Source organism: Candida parapsilosis, contig 005806 (genome assembly GCF_000182765.1).
Source record: "Candida parapsilosis strain CDC317 annotated contig 005806".
Classification (NCBI taxonomy): Eukaryota; Fungi; Ascomycota; class Pichiomycetes; order Serinales; family Debaryomycetaceae; genus Lodderomyces; species Lodderomyces parapsilosis.
Window position 1 is genome coordinate 86,620 of NW_023503279.1, and position 17,927 is coordinate 104,546.

Consider the following 17,927-nt stretch of genomic DNA (forward strand, 5'->3'; position numbering starts at 1 on the left):
TTTCAAAATGAATAAGACGCGTCCTTTGCAATGGGAGTACGCTACCAATAGAAATGCACATACCGAAAACAGAGGTACCAAAAACATTATAAACAACTGTTGCAGCTATATCTAGGATCTATTTGACAGCGTCAGCGTACAAATACAAGCTTCCATATACTACAATCGGTGACGTTTCATTTCCACCTTCCTTCAAATGTCGAAATACATCGCTGAGGTATGCGCCCTTTGATACAGTTTTGACTTGACAAAATGTTTTCGCAACATCAGTAATTTTCTCAACCAGTTCACATTTTATCCATGGCATCTGATCCGGTTGGTGGAACAACGTCGGTATCACAGTATCACCCCTTCGTACAATGTGCTTTAACAAGTTAGCCAAATTCTTTCCCCTAGTTATCCCCACTACAAAAGTGATCTTCTTGTTAGGGAACGTGGCTTTTATGTACTTGCCTAGTTCTACCGCTGCATCTTCATTATGTGCACCGTCAATCAAAACCTCTCTCAACCCAGAAATTTGCAAAGACTCTAGCCTCCCTGGCCAATAGGAGCTTTTGATTCCAGCAATAATTTGATCTCTTGAAAATGTGAAATACTTACGAAGCGACTCAAGTATTCTCAATGCAAGTGCGAGATTACCCAACTGATACTCACCCTTCAAGGGGCTGAATTGTATTACTTCTTTATCTTCCAAAGTTGGTTCAACAACCTCAACTTCACAATGAAGTGCTTTTGCTTTGTCATTTATCACGCCTAAAACTTCTTCACTATTCCGTCCGTCAGCAAAGCAAGGAATCCCGGTTTTTAAGATCCCCGCCTTCTCTTGTGCAATTTGTTCTATCGTATTCCCCAATAAACCCTCGTGATCCATTCCAATTTTGGTGATTCCAGTAGCAACAACTCCGCCTTCACCATTGAATGCCTCAAGTACATTCGTCGCATCTAACCGTCCTCCCACACCCACTTCGATCAACGCCAACTCAACTTTCTCTAATTCAAATATTTTGAATGCCGTCACTGTCAATATTTCAAACTCGGTACATCTTAGCTGTAGCTCCTTATCCACTTGCAAAACACTTTGGTTAATCACGTCGAATTTAGATTTCAGGTAAGTCTTGTTATTAATTGTTATACAGTCGTTCAATTCCACCATGTGTGGAGAGGTAAACTTCCCATTACATAGTCGATGCTGTGTCAATATAGATGAGATATAAGCTAAAGTAGATCCTTTTCCATTTGTACCAGCAACATGAATCGATTTGTACTTTAAGTGAGGGTTGTTGAAGTGTGACAATAGTCTCGTTACTCGTGAAAGCCCAAGGTCAATCGGCATAACTCTTTCAAAGGCTGAAGTAGGATACTGATAATAAAAGAAAATTTTAATACCTTTCGCGTTAACACTCTTTCTTACACTTCTAGTAGATATTAGAGCATGCCCACAGAAGAAAAACCAGACAACTACATTCAGAAAAGGCTAGATGCATTGTCAGATATTGATTTCAAGATAGTGTCCCTTCTTGAAAACTTTTCGTCGTTTTTCGAAACCTATTCCAACAAGGATAAAGACCAATTTATAAATGGATCTAAACAAATATTCGACACATTGGGTAAAGTAGCTATAGACCTACGGAAGGAAGTGAAGCATATGGATGACAACATTGGAGTGTATGATAAAAATAAAGATGGTATAATGATTCTCCCGATAAATGTTGATCAAAAAAACGGTGAATTAGGGAAGTTAAAGTTGAATTCAGAGTTGAAGGAATTGTCTGAGTTGCTAAACGATGGGAACAAAGAACGTCCGGTCTCAGTGGAACAGGTAGTCGGTGCCGATAGAGGAAATACAGAAGAAGCGGAGGAAGAAGTACCTAACGCCAATAAAGATACTATGATAGAGGATGGAATAGAAGATACAAGTCAAGACGTTAGCATGGCCGACTAATACTTCCTATATTTCTTCTAAATAACCTTGTTGGATCAATCTTTCGACGTCACTTTTCCTAACGTAAAACTGAGAGTCCTTAATCAAGTTGAATGAACCATACTCAGTTGTAACATCACCACCATCTTTTAAACACCTCACATCAATGAATATATCAGTTGGAGGTTGTAGATCACCCGTCAAGTCCAAATATTCACCAAATTTCAGCTTGTAATTTGTTATTAAATTTTGATAGTTTTTGTAGAAATCTTGTTCAAAGTGATTCAAATTGTTCATGTCCAATTGGGTAGTATAATTGGGGATCGTCTTCGATTGTGGAAGAAGTGCTTTACTATTTGGCAAAGAGGGGGCTCCAGTATTTGTTGCTGTGTCAGTCCCGGATGATGACGAAGAGGGCGCTGATTGAGTAATTGGCTCTGCAGGATCGATATTCAACCACGCAAATTCAATAAGCTTATCGCTTCGCAATTTTTCATAGGCTAATAAGCATCGCTTATTCCTTCGCATGGATAAATGTGTTACGAATGTTTGGCATTGATTAATCTTGTAGTCCTCCTCTTGCTGTGTAGAGTTGCCCTCTTCTTGAGCTTCCCTTATATTGTCCTCAATTGTTGACAAGTATTCTGCATCTCGATTCAAATCGTTAATTTCTTTAACGATGTCCTTAACCAAGTCAGCCTGATAGATTGGTACACTTGGCAAATTGGAGAATCTTTTAGCGTCAGCAACCAACTTATTGGCCAGATCCCCATACATTGTTTGTGTTGTTTCGTGTGCAAGTTGACTCAGGATATATTTGGATATCAGAATCATTTACACGCGTTCCATCCGCTACCATGTGGTTAGCGAATTCCACTAACTTTCGCAACCAATTCTAATACCACTATTAGCTGTCTATACCCACTTGAATGGCGCTGTACTCGGGGCCTCAAATTCAAACTCAACTCCCTCCTTGTTGTGAATGAAAAATTTTCCGACTCAGAGTTTTGTTACAAAGTAATTTTTGATTGCAAAAATCATACAAATTTGTGTGAAATCTAATGCAAACTAAAGGCCCTTCTCAGAGGTGATAACTTGATTGCTATGCCCCATCTCAATCACCATGTAGATTATTATTGTTGAGACTGATGTTGTGTTTAGCTTCTCATAGATTTTTCCAACAGACAATTTCACATGCATAATGCGCCACAAGTATCTGAATCCATTCGCTATGCACCAATACACAATAATTAACGTTGGGCTTTTGGTGACAAGACATTTTTAAAAAAAGAAGCCTACTTTACTGATTGAGTATATAGTCTCCACTATCTTGTGTACATGGAGTCTCAACCTAAATACAGTCAGACGTTGCCCTGTGAAAGGTATGTATGACCAATCCTACAAACAACACAAACTTAACCCTCCACTACTAATACTTCGAACTGCTCAGAAGGAAGATCCTTCTGGTGTCAGTTCAAAGAATGAGCCAGTGAATCAGTTTCTTCAACAGCCCAAAAAAATTGCTTGTCCCTCTTCAAGTTACGTTCGTTGAGTTCACACAAAGAAAAAAAAAAACACAATTGAATGAGAAAAATCCTGATAACCGACAATCAACAACCAAAAACCAATTTAAAGCTATTTTAGATCAAGAAAGGCTAGCTTGCATCAAAACTCCGACTAGCATACTCAAAGCACACACACCACTGCTGTATCTACCCGCTTTTAATACCAACTGAGTGAACATTTTAACCCTCTTCCCACGCCATACTTAGGGCCCTAGTTCAGACAACCACACAATTGAACTAAAAATGAGTGTTGTTGAAAACGACCCACTTGCAACTGGTGGTGAAACACCATCAGAGTCAAAATTTCCAACATCAAAGACTAAGCTCAATGATACTCGAGACAATGAAAATCCAATTGACGAATTTCATCCTGCGGCATATTGTTACATATCTAATCAAAAAATACATTTCACTCCTATAGACGATGAATCAGAGGATGAGGGTAATGGTAGACTAGCTGAAACTTTCCCAAAGATGCCATTGTTGAAGTACGATGCTGATTATTTGCCAGATAAACTTTACTTGAAGAATAAAAACTTTCTTTACTCGTTAAACAACCCATCAGGCTCAGATGTTGAAACAGACACCAACACAAGCCAGACAAATTCTAATGGGAAAACTTTAGCACCTTCAGCTGATACATCTGCCACAACTCAATCCCAACCGTCACCAACGTCAAGGTCACCATCACCATTACCCAATGCAGTGGCGGACGAAACGCCTCAAAAGACGTGTTTGTACTTTCCCAAATACGTCATAAATCTTGCCGAAAACCTCGAAACGGATTTTGCCCAATTGAGGCGTTTAATAGTTAGAGTCTTTCCACAATGGATAGATACCAAGAAGCTCGAAATCTCTCAGCTTACCGGTGGTATCACAAACATGCTTCTTTCATGTACCTACGACAACGACACGACAATATTAATCAGAGTTTATGGCCACGGGACCAATTTGATCATCGATAGACATAGAGAGTTTATTTCGCATTTGATATTAAACTCAATCAATTTAGCACCTCCTGTGTTTGCCCGGTTCAAAAATGGCCTTATATACGGGTTTCTTTCTGGGAGATCATTAAAGCCAGAAGAATTGAGCAACGAAGCTTTGTCCCCTCTTATTGCGCAACAGCTAGGCAATTGGCACAAGTCATTAAACTACAAGCTAATTGAAGAAGGTGTTGATAAAATAAGAACCTTGAGAATTGGAGCCAGACGAAACTCGGTAGGTAAAAAGAAAAACATCACTAAGAAAAAGCGATTCATTTCAAATGTATGGGAACTAATTGATGATTGGATTGAGATTGTCCCAATCAATCCTGAGTTGATAGCTTCATTTAAACAACATTTGAATGAGGATGTTAATGAGGCAAACTTGAAAGAAGTGGTCAAGAAGGAGTTTCACTGGTTGAAAGCCATTCTTGAACTGGTGAACTCACCAATAGTTTCTTGTCATTGCGATTTGCTCTCCGGTAATGTCATTGTTCCTGAAGATTTTGACTTTCAAGCGCGCCAAGGCACAGAAAATCCTCTACCGTCGTCAGTTGGGCAAAATCCTATCAAATTCATCGACTACGAGTACATGCTTCCAGCACCAAGAGCATTTGATATAGCCAACCATTTGGCAGAGTGGCAAGGGTTCAACTGCAATCGTGATGCAATTCCCGAACCTTCTATTTCCAACCCCGTCCTTGTGAAGTGGTGTGAAAGTTATCTAAACTCTACCAAATCCGACCCCAAAGAAATTGAAATTTTAATTAACGAAGTATCAATGTTTTATGGATTGCCAGGATTTTATTGGGGTATATGGGCCATGATCCAAAGTGAACTTTCAAACATTGAATTTGACTATGCCAAATACGGGAAGTTGAGGTTAGGAGAGTACTGGGACTGGAAGGCCAAGAATAGGAATCTAATTGAATCTGTGTCAGTATAAAAACAAGATAACTAGTAATAATGCAACAAAACATTTGATATATGTTATCGCTATCGAAATACATTATCTTCTCAAATCTACTATTGCTGAGTGTGATGTTCTCGACGCCACTAAAATACACCAACTATGACCCTTAGCTGCCTCTTTCACCAAGTTACTGTAAATGTTCATGGCAAAACTTTTTGGTAAATTGTTTGCACTAAAGAGAACTTTCCTTACCCACTCTTCTTGTTGGTGGATCGAAGTGATACTAATCATATCAATGACTTCATCTCTGACGTCAAATGTGAGTATGGGGCCTTGCGCCAATTTCTGTACTACTTGAGAGCCAATAGTCTTGGCATTGGTTTCAACCTCCCACTTTTCTCTCTTGTTGTTTTTTCTGCCTCGTGGAGCCTCGTTATTGACAACAATGACCTTTTGATCCAAATCAACCGAATCCAAGTGCTCGACTGAAATAGTATCACCATCAGATGGAATGGGACCCAGGGTGGTGGGATCCTCATCAATTTCTTCTTCACAAACACCAAGTTCACTTGTTAAAAAGTTCACTAGCTCCTCGTAACTGTCTAGGTCAACATCTCTGCCAGTGAGTACGTGTTTCACCTTGAGTGGCTTATAGTTTGATGACTTTCTTGATTTCCTCACAAGCTGTTGCCCCTGTCGTATCAAAACGATCCAAGATGCTCCAATTACCGCACCCTCATGCATTAATTCATCTTGTGATCTAGCTGACACGAGATCAGCACTGATATTCTTCAACCACAATTTACCCAAAATTTCATATCCACATAAATCAACAAATTCTTGTTGCGTGGAACTAACCAAAACGTCACAACGGCTTCCCTTCCATTTTGTAAAATCATTCTTTACAGATTTTCGAGATATGATGTTTCTCATCAACGCAAATAAAAACGAAGTGGTCAATGTAAACCCAACGCAATGTAACCTGTTTGGCTTGAATGTTTTAGATCCGGTGACAGATACATCAGTAAACGATTTTATCAAAGTGTCGAACCGCCCTCCTGTGATGATTCTATTGTATCTTTTTGATTTATCTCCTTTGAATACCGCCTGGAACATGATACCGTTGCGATAATACCTGTTATCATAGTTGTACAATGGATTAAACAAAATTTCGGACTTTCTTCCAAATTGATTGAGTATGCTCTGAACCTTGGATAGGTAAGCAAATGACTTTTCCACTTTTATCAACTGCGGCGAGTCAATCATCAATTTTTGCAACTTTTGTCTTGCTTCATACAAGGAACATGTAAAGTTGAAGTTCAGTAGAAGATCCTCTATGACGGTACGAGGTATTTGAAACTCCTCTCTTAAATACTTTTTAACATCATCAACAGATTTGTCTATCCGCAACTGAGACAAGACAGCAAAAACACCCCATTTTATTTGATCATCCACTTTTGTGTTCCCAAACACAAACGACACAACTGCATCAAGTACATCATAATGATTGATGAAGATGATTTTCTGAGCTGGTATTTGACCAAACATACACATTACCTCGTCAACCACCTTCAAACATTCTGCATCATTGGCAATGACCTCTCTATCTGACAGACTAGTAATGTTAAAATTCATTGTACTATACTTTTCAGGCATGCCAATTCCTCGCAAATTTGGCCGATAAACAAAATCATGTCGATAGAATTTGGGCACATTAATCTCATTTCGGCTGACAAACCGCGCAACCGGGACAACCAAGTCGTAGGGCAAGGTGATAACCGAGCCGCCTCTATCAAGAAATTCATAAACCATGTCCTTTGGCTGCGCTGGTATTCGAGGCAAAATAACGTTGATATTGATATTTTCAACAGCTCCATGCTTGTGGAAAAGACTCGTCAACTCGTCAATCAATTTGCTGAATAGTAAATAATCACTAGTTGAGCTGTTTATGGTTTCTCGGCCACCATCATATAGTAAATCCTTTGCCAACGAGTAGGGTTGATGAAATAAAGCTTCTCTCACCTGTTGTTGCCAAGGAGACGCAGGATCAGCTAGCGATTTCAAAGCTTCCTTTATCACCTGATCTTGGTGTTCAACCGGTAAACGACCACTTTGTAAGAGCTCTGATGCGCCAGGTCGTGCTTTTGGATCTGGGTCTAGAAGCTGATGGACAATTTGTTTTTCTTGATTTCCTTTCCAATTTTCAGGGTACTCACGCTGTCGTAATTTGTTGAGAGTGAGGGCACGTTCCATTCCTGTGGCTAACGGATAACACATTTCAAAGAATATCACGCCCAATGAAAACAAGTCCACTTTCTCATCATAATTTCCTGATGACACCTCTGGTGCAGTATAAAATACTGTTCCCACCACAGTCGATAAATCACCATTCTTAGACACTGCAGCATCGACCTTTTCTGAAATCTGTTCCGAAGTGGGTAGTGCAGACAAAAACTGTGAATTCTTTGCCAATCCAAAATCCCCAACCTTGATGTTGTTTGATTTATCAATAAACACATTCATCGGTTTCAAATCTCTATGAATAAATCCTTCGCGATGTATATATGACACTGCCTCTAATAATTGTCGAAATAGCCTCCAGTACTCATTTGGATTATTGGGAAGACCCTGTTCGATAAGGTTTAGTAATGTGTTGTTTTCACAAAACTCCATTTGGATGTACAAGATAGATTTTGGATACACTTTCTGAGTGTTTTGTTGATCAACATGCACCATTCGTCCTGAAACGTCCACACCGCCGGCATACGCCGAAAGGTCAGTGCTGTCGTGAGTAGAAGGGTCCTCATCAGTTGAATGAGCAAATTCAAAAACGTCCTCCGAAGTGTTGCTTTGTTGTGGCAAAGAATCATCATCAAATTCTATTCGAGGATCAAATGAGTTTGAAATGAAATCAATTTGAAAGGAGCTGGTGCGCGTTGCCAAAAGCGATGAAGATCTATTGGCATAACTTAAATCAGAAGCATCCTCACTTTCAGAACCGTCTTCACTGGACTCAGAGGTTTCCTCCGAAAGGGGAACAATTTTACGATCGTCAAGGTTTTCCACACTTTCCTCCAACTCTTCAACCCAAGTACCATAGTACCTCACAATATACTGATGATTCAATCGAGCTAATGATAACACTTCACTTAAAAGCGAGTCAAGCTTATTAGCCCTGTGCTTGATTTTTTTTATAGCATAGTAGGTACCCTCCATCCGATTCCTGGCCTTGACAACATCTCCAAACCCGCCTTTTCCCAATCTACCAATCTCTTCAAAATCTCTTTCATACCTACTATTGCCGCGCGACTCCAGACTGAGTGCTTGAGTAGCATTGTTATATAATTGAGCGCTAGGTGTATAGCTTGAAAACCTTGCCGGATGAATAGATACATCCTTTGATAACATCTTGCTCCTAGCGTTATTTGTCGCAGCGTAACCAATGCTCTCTTGTTTTTTCAAAACTGGTCCATCCCTTAAAAATCTGACAGCATTTAGCTCAAGTAATGTTGGTCTCTTGGGGTATTTTGGCTGCAACAATTTGGTCAACAAATCATAAACTTGGTCAGCGTACTCATCGCGGTCAAATCTCGCCTTCTCTAGAAACTTTTTGTTGAATTCGTCTGGATTCGAAAATTCCTTAATCAATGCATCTTTACCCACAACTAGTCGCAAAACCAACACTCCCAAATCCCACACATCTGATTTCTGGTTATAGACTCCCGTTTGTTTTACTTCAGGGGGAGCCCAAACATCCGGGTTCTTATTTTTGTCCTTGCGGAACTTGTCACTGCCTGTGTTCGGATGCGTTTCTAACATTCTCAAAAATTTGTATCCATATGAAGGATGTGCTAATTTCAAAATTTTTCCATTTTCATTTCCCCATGAGTTGATATTTGTCGCATCTGTGAACAAACTGCCTTGCCCAGTTCTATCTTGCTCGAAAAGAAAAACAGTAAATGGATTGATTTGTTTATGAACAAAACCAGAGTTGTGTAGCTGTTCTAAAACGGGAATCAAGTTCAATAGCCATATTCTGGCCAAAGGTAGACTCATATGTCCCTTTGATGGCATGATTTCAAACAATGGCTCAGAAACAAATGAAAACTCCGTCAACAAGCGAACTTTCCACCCGTTTTGTTTGTCAATTTGAAACCCGATCAACTTGAGCACGTGGGGGTTGTTCAAATTGACGCAGGATTGCAATTCTTTTTCCAACTCTTGAACTTCCTTCTTGCCTGTATCTTGCTGCCAATATTGGTTATTAAGATCAATTTCGGTCAAAAGGTAATTTAATTCTTGACCATGTTTATCAACTTCCGCCTTGATTTCTTCACTGACAAATGGCTTGACAATAAACTGTTTGCCTATGGAGCTAAAGAGACCCCTCTTGGTGTACCGAATGAATCCCTGAACAGCTCTAAATTTGAACCTCCGTTTACAATTTGGTAGAGAATCTTCCAACTCGTTATCGAATATGAAGTAATTATCTTTGTTACCAGGCACGGGAGCAACTTCTACTTCCTCTTCTTCCTCCTCAGCATCCTCGTCCAATTCAATTTTTATTTGCTGTATTTGCTCATTCAATTCCTTGCTTCGCTTCTGCGTTGCAGACTCTAGCTCCTTCTGCTCTTTTTCTTCTAGCTCCTCCAATGCTTTTCGCTCGTTTCGAAGTCTTTTCTCCCTCTCCTCTTCCAATGATAGCACCTTGGACGTAATCGCCTGAATATCATCTAGTATAAATTTCAGCTCAGATATTATAGCAAACGAAACTTCCTCGTGTTCGTACTCTTTAATAAGCTCTTCGGTCTTTTGTTTTATACGAGCAACGTGTGCTTTTAATAAGTTTTGAGGATTGAGAAATTTAACTTTGGGCGACGACAAGGGATACGTTGGAGTGAACTCTATATCCAAAGTGATTGAGACTGTTGGGTTATTTTCATTCTCTGAGGACGAGAGAAATATTTGGAAATGTGGATTGGGTTTCTTGTTCCATATCAATTCCTTTGGAGTTATATCCTTGAAAATATCACCGTATATCGAAGCAATGCTATTCAATTCATCCTGTTGTCTAGTTTCCAATTCCAGTGATATCGATACCTCTTTCATAGATCAATGTTTGTGTAAAGTGCGTTCTGTCCTTTATATGTAAGAGTAGTACGTGATATGAACCGTTTCCATTGTTCTTGTTTCGAAAAACCCACAAAAAAAAAACCACGCTCGTGAATCAAGCTTTCCTATCAAATGCCTTTAGTTGATCATATTGAAAATGGCCTGGATACTATTCGAATACTCTTGACTACAGACAATCATGTCGGGTGCTTCGAAAATGATCCCATAAGAGGCGATGACGGGTGGAAGACCTTTGATGAAATTACCCGGATAGCTAAAGAACAGGATGTGGATATGTTGGTACAAGGTGGTGATCTATTCCATATTAACAAACCTACAAAGAAGTCAATGTATCATGTTATGAAGTCATTGAGAACCAATTGCATGGGCGACAAAGCGTGTCAATTGGAGCTATTGAGTGATCCATCAACCACAATGTTCAATGGTGTTGACGAAGTGAATTATGAAGATCCCAATTTGAATATAGCCATACCAGTGTTTGCAATCAGTGGTAACCATGATGATGCAACTGGAGACGGGTTGCTCCTGGCCCTCGATGTGTTGGCAGTGTCAGGACTTGTCAACTATTTTGGTAAAGTTAAGGATTCTGAATCGATAACAGTGAAGCCTATATTATTTGAAAAGGGAGATACAAAATTAGCGCTATATGGGATGTCAAACGTAAGAGATGAGAGGCTACACCGGCTCTTTAGAGATGGTAAAGTCAAATTTGAGAGACCGGGGGTTAATACGGACAAGTGGTTTAATTTCTTTGCCATTCATCAGAATCATGCCATGCACACTTTTAATTCATGTATACCCGAAAATTTTTTACCCCATTTCCTTGATTTTGTACTCTGGGGCCACGAACATGAGTGCGTGCCATACCCAGTACATAATCCGGAAACGTCTTTCGATGTTCTACAAGCAGGATCCTCAATTGCAACATCCCTATCGGAGGGAGAGGTGCCCGACAAAAAAGTGTTTATCATAAATATAAAGGGAAATGACTATTCGTTGGAGCCGATCGAGTTGAAAGCAGTAAGACCATTCGTGTTGAAAGAAATTGAACTTCTGAAGACAGATTTGGTTCCAGGGGCAGCATCAAAAGCAGATGTCATTGCATTTTTATCTAATGAAGTGGAGAACGCAATCGAGATTGCGAACAAATCATATTTGCAGGGTCACTCGGAGTTGACTGCATCCAACCCTGGGAAACAGGACAACATCACACCAAATATTCCGCTACCATTGATTCGACTTAGAGTTGAGTACAGTGGGGGCTTCGAAATTGAAAACGTTCGAAGATTTTCTAATCAGTTTGTCGGGAGGATTGCCAATGTGAATGATGTTGTTCAATTTTACAAAAAGAAATCTCCACAACAGCCAGAGATTTTAAGAAAGAAAACCAAATTTAGTGATGATATGGTGGATGAGAGCTTGGGTGAAAAAACCACCACCGAATTAGCTCTTCAAGATATTGTTAGTGATTTTTTGAAACAGACTCAATTGACGCTAATTCCAGAGGCTGGGTTGAACGAAGCTGTTAAAAAGTACGTGGACAATGACGACAAATACAGTCTAAATCAATATATCAATTCAGAGATCAAGAAGGAGACGAAGATGTTGCTCAGTGTTGACATAGACGATCAGGAGTTTCATGGTATAGAAGACGAAAAGCACTCGAGAACTGCCTTTAAGCAAATTCTCTTGCAGTTGAAAGAGGGAACGTTTGCGCAGTTAAATTTAAAAGCTGAAAATGCTGGCAAAAGTTCAAAAACAAAAGTTAAAGGTGGAGACAAGCCCCTAGCGAAAAGCAATGAAATTGTCTTGGACTCCAGTGATTCTGAAAATGAAGTACATGTCGCTCCCTTGTCGGGGTCATCACGTGGGCGTTCCGTGTCGCATCCTGATACTTACGCTGAGGACGAAAATGAAATACTTACGAGTGAGGAGGAATATGCGCCCCAACCAGTGAAAGCAAGAGCCACAGGAGGGGGAGGAGGCAGACGTAGAAAAGGAAGGGATAAGAAATAGGTAAAAAAAAAAAATCTCTGGCTTATGACAGCTTGGTGTCTATACAGATGTAGCCTCTTTTATCAACTCATCAACACTAAAATCAGCGCTTCCTTCATTAAACTCTTTCAATAACTTGGTCATTTGAGGGAATTTTCCACTGTAAAATCTTTGCAAATTAACAGCGAGCAATTGAGCTTCATCCATCGTCAAACCACCTTCCTTTTCGCTAACCCCATTCATCAATACCAAATCTTTATCTTGGCTAAATTCTTGATGGAATGTGAGTGTTGTATGTGGTCTTGCGAATTCCTTGTTTAGTTTGTACTCAGCCAAGGTGGTAAACATGCAATGAATTGTGTTTGGACCAGCAAATGCCCATTGCACAAACTCGAGCTCGTATCCATCATTGTGAGGCTTGGGTAATGGCAAAACAAAGTTTGGATACCTATAAGCATTTGCGTAGATGTCAGCAAATTGTCTGTTATCCAAAGATGCATGCAAAGCTCTTTCTTTTTCAAGAAATCTGTGCTTCCAAATCAACTTGATATCCTCAGTTGGCAAACCTCGTGCTTTGTCAACGTCTATGAAATCATTAAGCACTTTGAATGGAAGTTTTTCCCTTTTTTCGTCAATCTTGCGAATGTTGATAACACTGCCATTTTTACTCTTCTCATTTTGTTGTTTTTCCCACTCTAAAATTTGTTTCAATGGATCCTCGGCTCCAAGTTCAATCTTGGTCTTTTCAATTTTATCTTTGAACTTTTCCTTGAGCTCGTCCAAGTTGGTGATGCCAAGCTCTTTGGCCTTCTGTTCCAATTGTTTCTTGTACTTGCTCAAAACTTCGGCATTGATGGACTTTTCTTGCGAAAACTGGTCCGTAATGGACTTTGCTGATTCTTGTGCCGATTTCTTCAACTCATGAGCCTTTTCATTTGCTGTCTCTTTTGTTTTGTCATATTGTTCTTTGATGCCTTTGGCTGCTTTTTGTGCCTCATCTTTCAAGGATGAATTGAATCTGACTCCAATTACTCTCGAGATGTGCGATTGAGATCTAAGGGAAAACGTAGTTCTTTGAAGCATTCTGGATTGAAAAGTATATTGAAACCGAAACTTTGTTTAGAGCAAGTGGTGCAATTGATGTAGCGAAGCTCAATAGTTATATAGCAATGTCAATTATAAAACAGGGGATCTTCTTTCAAACGCAAAAGAATTCTACAGTGTTCTATTTATTGGGTCGCAATTTTTCTCTTCTTCCATTTTGCAATCAAAAAAACAAAAGAATGTAGAAACTAGAGAATATTCAAAAGATGGGTAGGCATTGTTATCCATTACTTTGATATATAACTTCTTATACAATTGCGTTACTCCTTTTTGTCTTTAATCACTTTATCATCTGGACTTTCGAGATCCAAAACTTTTTCCTGTTTAGGGGTGTCCTCCTCAGCAGTTTGCCCCGAGGAGTGAGCCAAGTTAGGGGGGATCTTTTCAAATTCCAACACTCTGTTGTCAATCTTTTCTCCTTGGCTTTCAATGTACTCCTTGAGATCAAATTTTTCATCTCTGATGAAACCCAAATGGTCAGCAATCAAATGTCTACTTTGACATTTAGGACATTGTATCAATACAGTACCATGCTCATAAGCTTGCTTTGACATGTTATGAGATGACCTTTCATCACATACGTTACATGTAAACTCGATCAATAATTCTCCCTTGCCATTGGAATCAGGTTGAGTAGCAGAACTGTAGTTGACTGCAAAAATCCTTGTGGGGAACGACTTGACATTTTGTGGAGTAATTCTTGACACGAAGAAAATTGAGCGTGCCGCTGGGACTTGTCTCTTGGGAATTCTCTTGGAACAATAACGGATTGATCTGGAAAGCATTGAGGGTAGACTTATTTGGTGGATGAGGTGTGTAAAAAAAATGTGTTGTAGCAATAGTAAAATCTTAGGGACTGAAAGAAAAAAAAGGATGAAGTACATATTTACTGGCGTCTGATTAAGCATGACTTTTTTATTGGCGCTACAATCTCATCTCCAACTCATCTCCTCGGCTCAAAAGCACAAGGTTGCATCGCCTTTTTAATGAACTGACTCGGGCAAATAATAACAGAAACAACACCTCATTATACAGTACCTTTCATGTCCTTTAACAAAATTCCACCCTCGATACGACGATTGATTAATCTTTATCAAAATGTCACACACCAACAAAATACAGCATTTACAGAGGAAGTGGAATCCTTTCTCCAAAACACATCTGAACCGAATCTACGGAACAAACGATGGGCAATCTTGGGTAAAAATGCCAGAAAGGGGACGGATTGGAAAATAGATCGAAATAGAGAACGAAGATTATATCAAGATCCCATACAGTTTGGCCCTAATGAGCTAAAACAAACAAAGTATTTATTCAAAGATCAATCACAGTTTAGGAAAAAAGATGGATTACTACCAAAATCACCGAATGCTAGAAAAAACTCTAGTGTTTATGGTGTAGATATTGAATCTGCAATTCAATCGTATTTCAATCCCCTTGTATCGATCCCAGTACACAAACTGCACCAGCAAATTTTCAAGTTTTACCTTCAGAGGTTAATGAATGCTCCAATAATAATCATACTCAAACAAAAGTGTGATTTATTTTCCACAGCATCACTAGATCAATGGGATCAACTGTATTTTGATTTGAGAAACAATATTAGGCAAGAGAATGAAAGAATCAAGGACATGGAATTACCTGTTTTAGAATTGAGCAAAGTCGCTCACCCAGATATACTTTCCCTAGCATTAAAGAGTGAAAATTATATGAAAAATCCAGGTGGAAAGTTTGAAAAATTGGTTCAACAACTACCATGGAATGATGTCAAGCTTGTCAATGATGATTTAGCAAACCAAATCGAAAAGGAACAACAAATAAAGGTGTCGAATGTATTAAATTTACTGGAGCTGGCCTATGATGACCCCTGCTTGACACAAATGTTGGATGAATTGATGCAAATGATTGAGAGAAGGGTTCAAGTGTCAACAATTTTAAAAGCATTACCTTACAATTTAACCTATAATAAGTTCTATATGCTCAACATACTAAATCTTGATGCTGATTTTACAACATTTGACTCGTTGTGGTCCAACGCCAACTTTGAAGTTATTGGAGCTAGACTAGCTCTAGGTAATGTCAAAATTAGATCCTTATTGCAAAGCCTTATTACAACTGAGGATCTCCAACACGCTTCGAGCTATGAAGATATTTTGAAATTGGCCAAGTTACATGACTCTGATGGCCTTGGACTAAATAGTGTCATGCAAACAATTGCTTCGACGGGGTTGACACATACAAATTTCAATTCCAAGAAGGATGCATTGTATCTAACTAAGGGAGATTAATTGAGTGGCCAGATGAGTAAATGTACATAAATTGCGTGTTGTAGGATATTACTTCTCTACATTGGTCCATCCACACAACCCTCCACAAATGACAACCGAAAAAAAAAAAAAATTCAATACTTTGATAACCACTATCACCACAAATCAAGCTGTCCACCTCTCCGCACATTTGGTCGAAAATGGTGCCCCAGTCAAAACTTCATCACTACACTAAGCTACTTGTAGCTCTACTATCAATATGTATAATCTATTCCTTATTTACTCGTCACAAGAGTGCCACACAAGATGACAAGTTGAACCATCCAGTGGACAAAGTCAAATATTTACAAGCGTCAAAAGAGAACAAGATAGCCAAGCTTGCCGGTTCCGACCATGATTCCCAACAACAATCGCATCTTGACACAAGAGAAATAGATCAAACATTTCTTCAACAAATGGATAAAAATGTCAAGCATTGTCCTGATTACGTTACTTATTCTCAACATCGTCATCCACCATTCTCGAAAGGTGTACAGAAATACCCATACATGAGACCAGCTCCAAAATGTCGAACATTTGTATCAAAAGCCGTCGAGTCAGTGATTGATGAGTTGAAACAAAGAATTGCTGATCCTGATTTAGCTAGATTGGTGGAGAATTGTTTACCCAATACGTTGGACACGACGGTGTTGTGGCACATGGTTAAAGATGAAGGGCATAAGAAAAACTTGATAAGAAAGCTGTTACTTCCGCAATCGTTCATTGTCACTGGAGATATTCATGCCGAATGGCTTAGAGATGCAGCAAGGCAATTATCAGTGTATCAACCATTGATCAAGCACGATGAAAAACTTAAACAATTAATTCTTGGGGCAATCAACACACAAGCTTACTATGTTAATAACTCCCCCTATTGTAATGCATTTCATCCTCCACCATCATCAAAAGTCAAACCAGGTAATACAGCATTTGATAATGTGTACCCGAGACCTGATTGGCGACAAGTTTTTGAATGTAAATATGAAATTGACTCCCTCGCGTCATTCTTGACCTTGACTAATGAATATTTTGAAAACTCAAGTGGTGATGTTTCATTCCTCAATGATCACTGGTTCCAAGCATATGAAAAGCTATTGATTGTGTTGAGAAGAGAGAGTGAACCATCATTTGATGAAGCATCGGGGCAGGCTCTACCATTTTACTATTCATTCCAAAGAAATACCAATATTGGATCAGAAACATTACCTCTAGGAGGTGTGGGAAACCCAGTTAACTTTGGCACGGGTTTAATTCGAAGCGCATTTAGACCCAGTGATGATGCTACAATTTTACAATTTTTTATTCCTGGTAATATACACATGTTGACGGAGTTGATCAAAACCAGAAAGAATTTCCTCAATGAAGATGTATTGACCAATCGGATGAGTGCCGAGATTGAAGTGTTTATCAAAAAGACTGATTATTTTATTAAAGCGTTGACTTCTGGTATTGAAAAATTTGGTATTGTTAACCACCCAACTTATGGCAAGGTCTACGCCTATGAAGTTGATGGATATGGCAGTGCTACATTCATGGACGATGCAAATATCCCATCACTATTATCCATCCCTGATTTAGGCCACATTCCTCGAGATGATCAAGTTTATCAAAACACGAGGAAAATGATCTTGACCAAAGAAGGTAATCCATATTACTTGAAAGGTTTCCATTTCGAAGGTATTGGCGGCCCACATATAGGTATTAAAAACGCTTGGCCAATGTCTTTGTTAATGAGGATACGAACCACTGATGTTGACGAGGAAATTGTCAATAGTTTACATATGATTATGAATACTACTGCTGGGTCTGGTCTCATGCACGAAAGTGTCAATGTTAATTCCAAAGATGGTGCTTCGTACACCAGATCTTGGTTTGCCTGGTGTAATTCCGAATTTGGAAAGACAATATTACACTTAGCGGAAAAGAAACCCCATTTGATATTCAAAGATGAATGGAAAAAAAAGCCTTTTAAAGTAGATGATGTATTTAGTGAATAAATCTTTT

At 39.1% G+C, this 17,927-nt stretch overlaps 10 protein-coding genes across 10 annotated transcripts; 5 read left to right on the top strand and 5 right to left on the bottom strand. All coding sequences in view use genetic code 12, as the record gives it.

Moving 5' to 3' along the window:
* Window positions 1–118: 118 nt before the first annotated feature.
* Window positions 119–1,333, bottom strand: CPAR2_300450 (dihydrofolate synthase; the record flags this gene model as incomplete). The annotated part of the gene is made up of 1 exon (XM_036807393.1): window positions 119–1,333. One exon carries the CDS (start codon window positions 1,331–1,333, stop codon window positions 119–121), a length of 1,215 nt encoding a protein of 404 aa, XP_036664234.1.
* Window positions 1,334–1,432: 99 nt separating this feature from the next.
* On the top strand, window positions 1,433–1,942 carry MED11 (Med11p; the record flags this gene model as incomplete). Its single annotated transcript, XM_036807394.1, has 1 exon — window positions 1,433–1,942. One exon carries the CDS (start codon window positions 1,433–1,435, stop codon window positions 1,940–1,942), a length of 510 nt encoding a protein of 169 aa, XP_036664235.1.
* A 6-nt stretch (window positions 1,943–1,948) lies between these two features.
* Window positions 1,949–2,698, bottom strand: PSF1 (DNA replication protein; the record flags this gene model as incomplete). Its single annotated transcript, XM_036807395.1, has 1 exon — window positions 1,949–2,698. The coding sequence occupies one exon, from the start codon at window positions 2,696–2,698 to the stop codon at window positions 1,949–1,951; it is 750 nt and encodes a 249-aa protein (XP_036664236.1).
* Window positions 2,699–3,729: 1,031 nt separating this feature from the next.
* CPAR2_300480 (uncharacterized protein) lies at window positions 3,730–5,418 on the top strand (the record flags this gene model as incomplete). The annotated part of the gene is made up of 1 exon (XM_036807396.1): window positions 3,730–5,418. The coding sequence occupies one exon, from the start codon at window positions 3,730–3,732 to the stop codon at window positions 5,416–5,418; it is 1,689 nt and encodes a 562-aa protein (XP_036664237.1).
* Window positions 5,419–5,481: 63 nt separating this feature from the next.
* GCN2 (serine/threonine-protein kinase) lies at window positions 5,482–10,494 on the bottom strand (the record flags this gene model as incomplete). The annotated part of the gene is made up of 1 exon (XM_036807397.1): window positions 5,482–10,494. One exon carries the CDS (start codon window positions 10,492–10,494, stop codon window positions 5,482–5,484), a length of 5,013 nt encoding a protein of 1,670 aa, XP_036664238.1.
* A 135-nt stretch (window positions 10,495–10,629) lies between these two features.
* On the top strand, window positions 10,630–12,534 carry MRE11 (MRX complex nuclease subunit; the record flags this gene model as incomplete). The annotated part of the gene is made up of 1 exon (XM_036807398.1): window positions 10,630–12,534. One exon carries the CDS (start codon window positions 10,630–10,632, stop codon window positions 12,532–12,534), a length of 1,905 nt encoding a protein of 634 aa, XP_036664239.1.
* A 39-nt stretch (window positions 12,535–12,573) lies between these two features.
* On the bottom strand, window positions 12,574–13,596 carry CPAR2_300510 (uncharacterized protein; the record flags this gene model as incomplete). The annotated part of the gene is made up of 1 exon (XM_036807399.1): window positions 12,574–13,596. The coding sequence occupies one exon, from the start codon at window positions 13,594–13,596 to the stop codon at window positions 12,574–12,576; it is 1,023 nt and encodes a 340-aa protein (XP_036664240.1).
* Window positions 13,597–13,877: 281 nt separating this feature from the next.
* CPAR2_300520 (uncharacterized protein) lies at window positions 13,878–14,402 on the bottom strand (the record flags this gene model as incomplete). The annotated part of the gene is made up of 1 exon (XM_036807400.1): window positions 13,878–14,402. One exon carries the CDS (start codon window positions 14,400–14,402, stop codon window positions 13,878–13,880), a length of 525 nt encoding a protein of 174 aa, XP_036664241.1.
* Window positions 14,403–14,660: 258 nt separating this feature from the next.
* On the top strand, window positions 14,661–15,905 carry CPAR2_300530 (uncharacterized protein; the record flags this gene model as incomplete). The annotated part of the gene is made up of 1 exon (XM_036807402.1): window positions 14,661–15,905. One exon carries the CDS (start codon window positions 14,661–14,663, stop codon window positions 15,903–15,905), a length of 1,245 nt encoding a protein of 414 aa, XP_036664242.1.
* A 179-nt stretch (window positions 15,906–16,084) lies between these two features.
* On the top strand, window positions 16,085–17,920 carry CPAR2_300540 (uncharacterized protein; the record flags this gene model as incomplete). Its single annotated transcript, XM_036807403.1, has 1 exon — window positions 16,085–17,920. The coding sequence occupies one exon, from the start codon at window positions 16,085–16,087 to the stop codon at window positions 17,918–17,920; it is 1,836 nt and encodes a 611-aa protein (XP_036664243.1).
* Window positions 17,921–17,927: the final 7 nt, after the last annotated feature.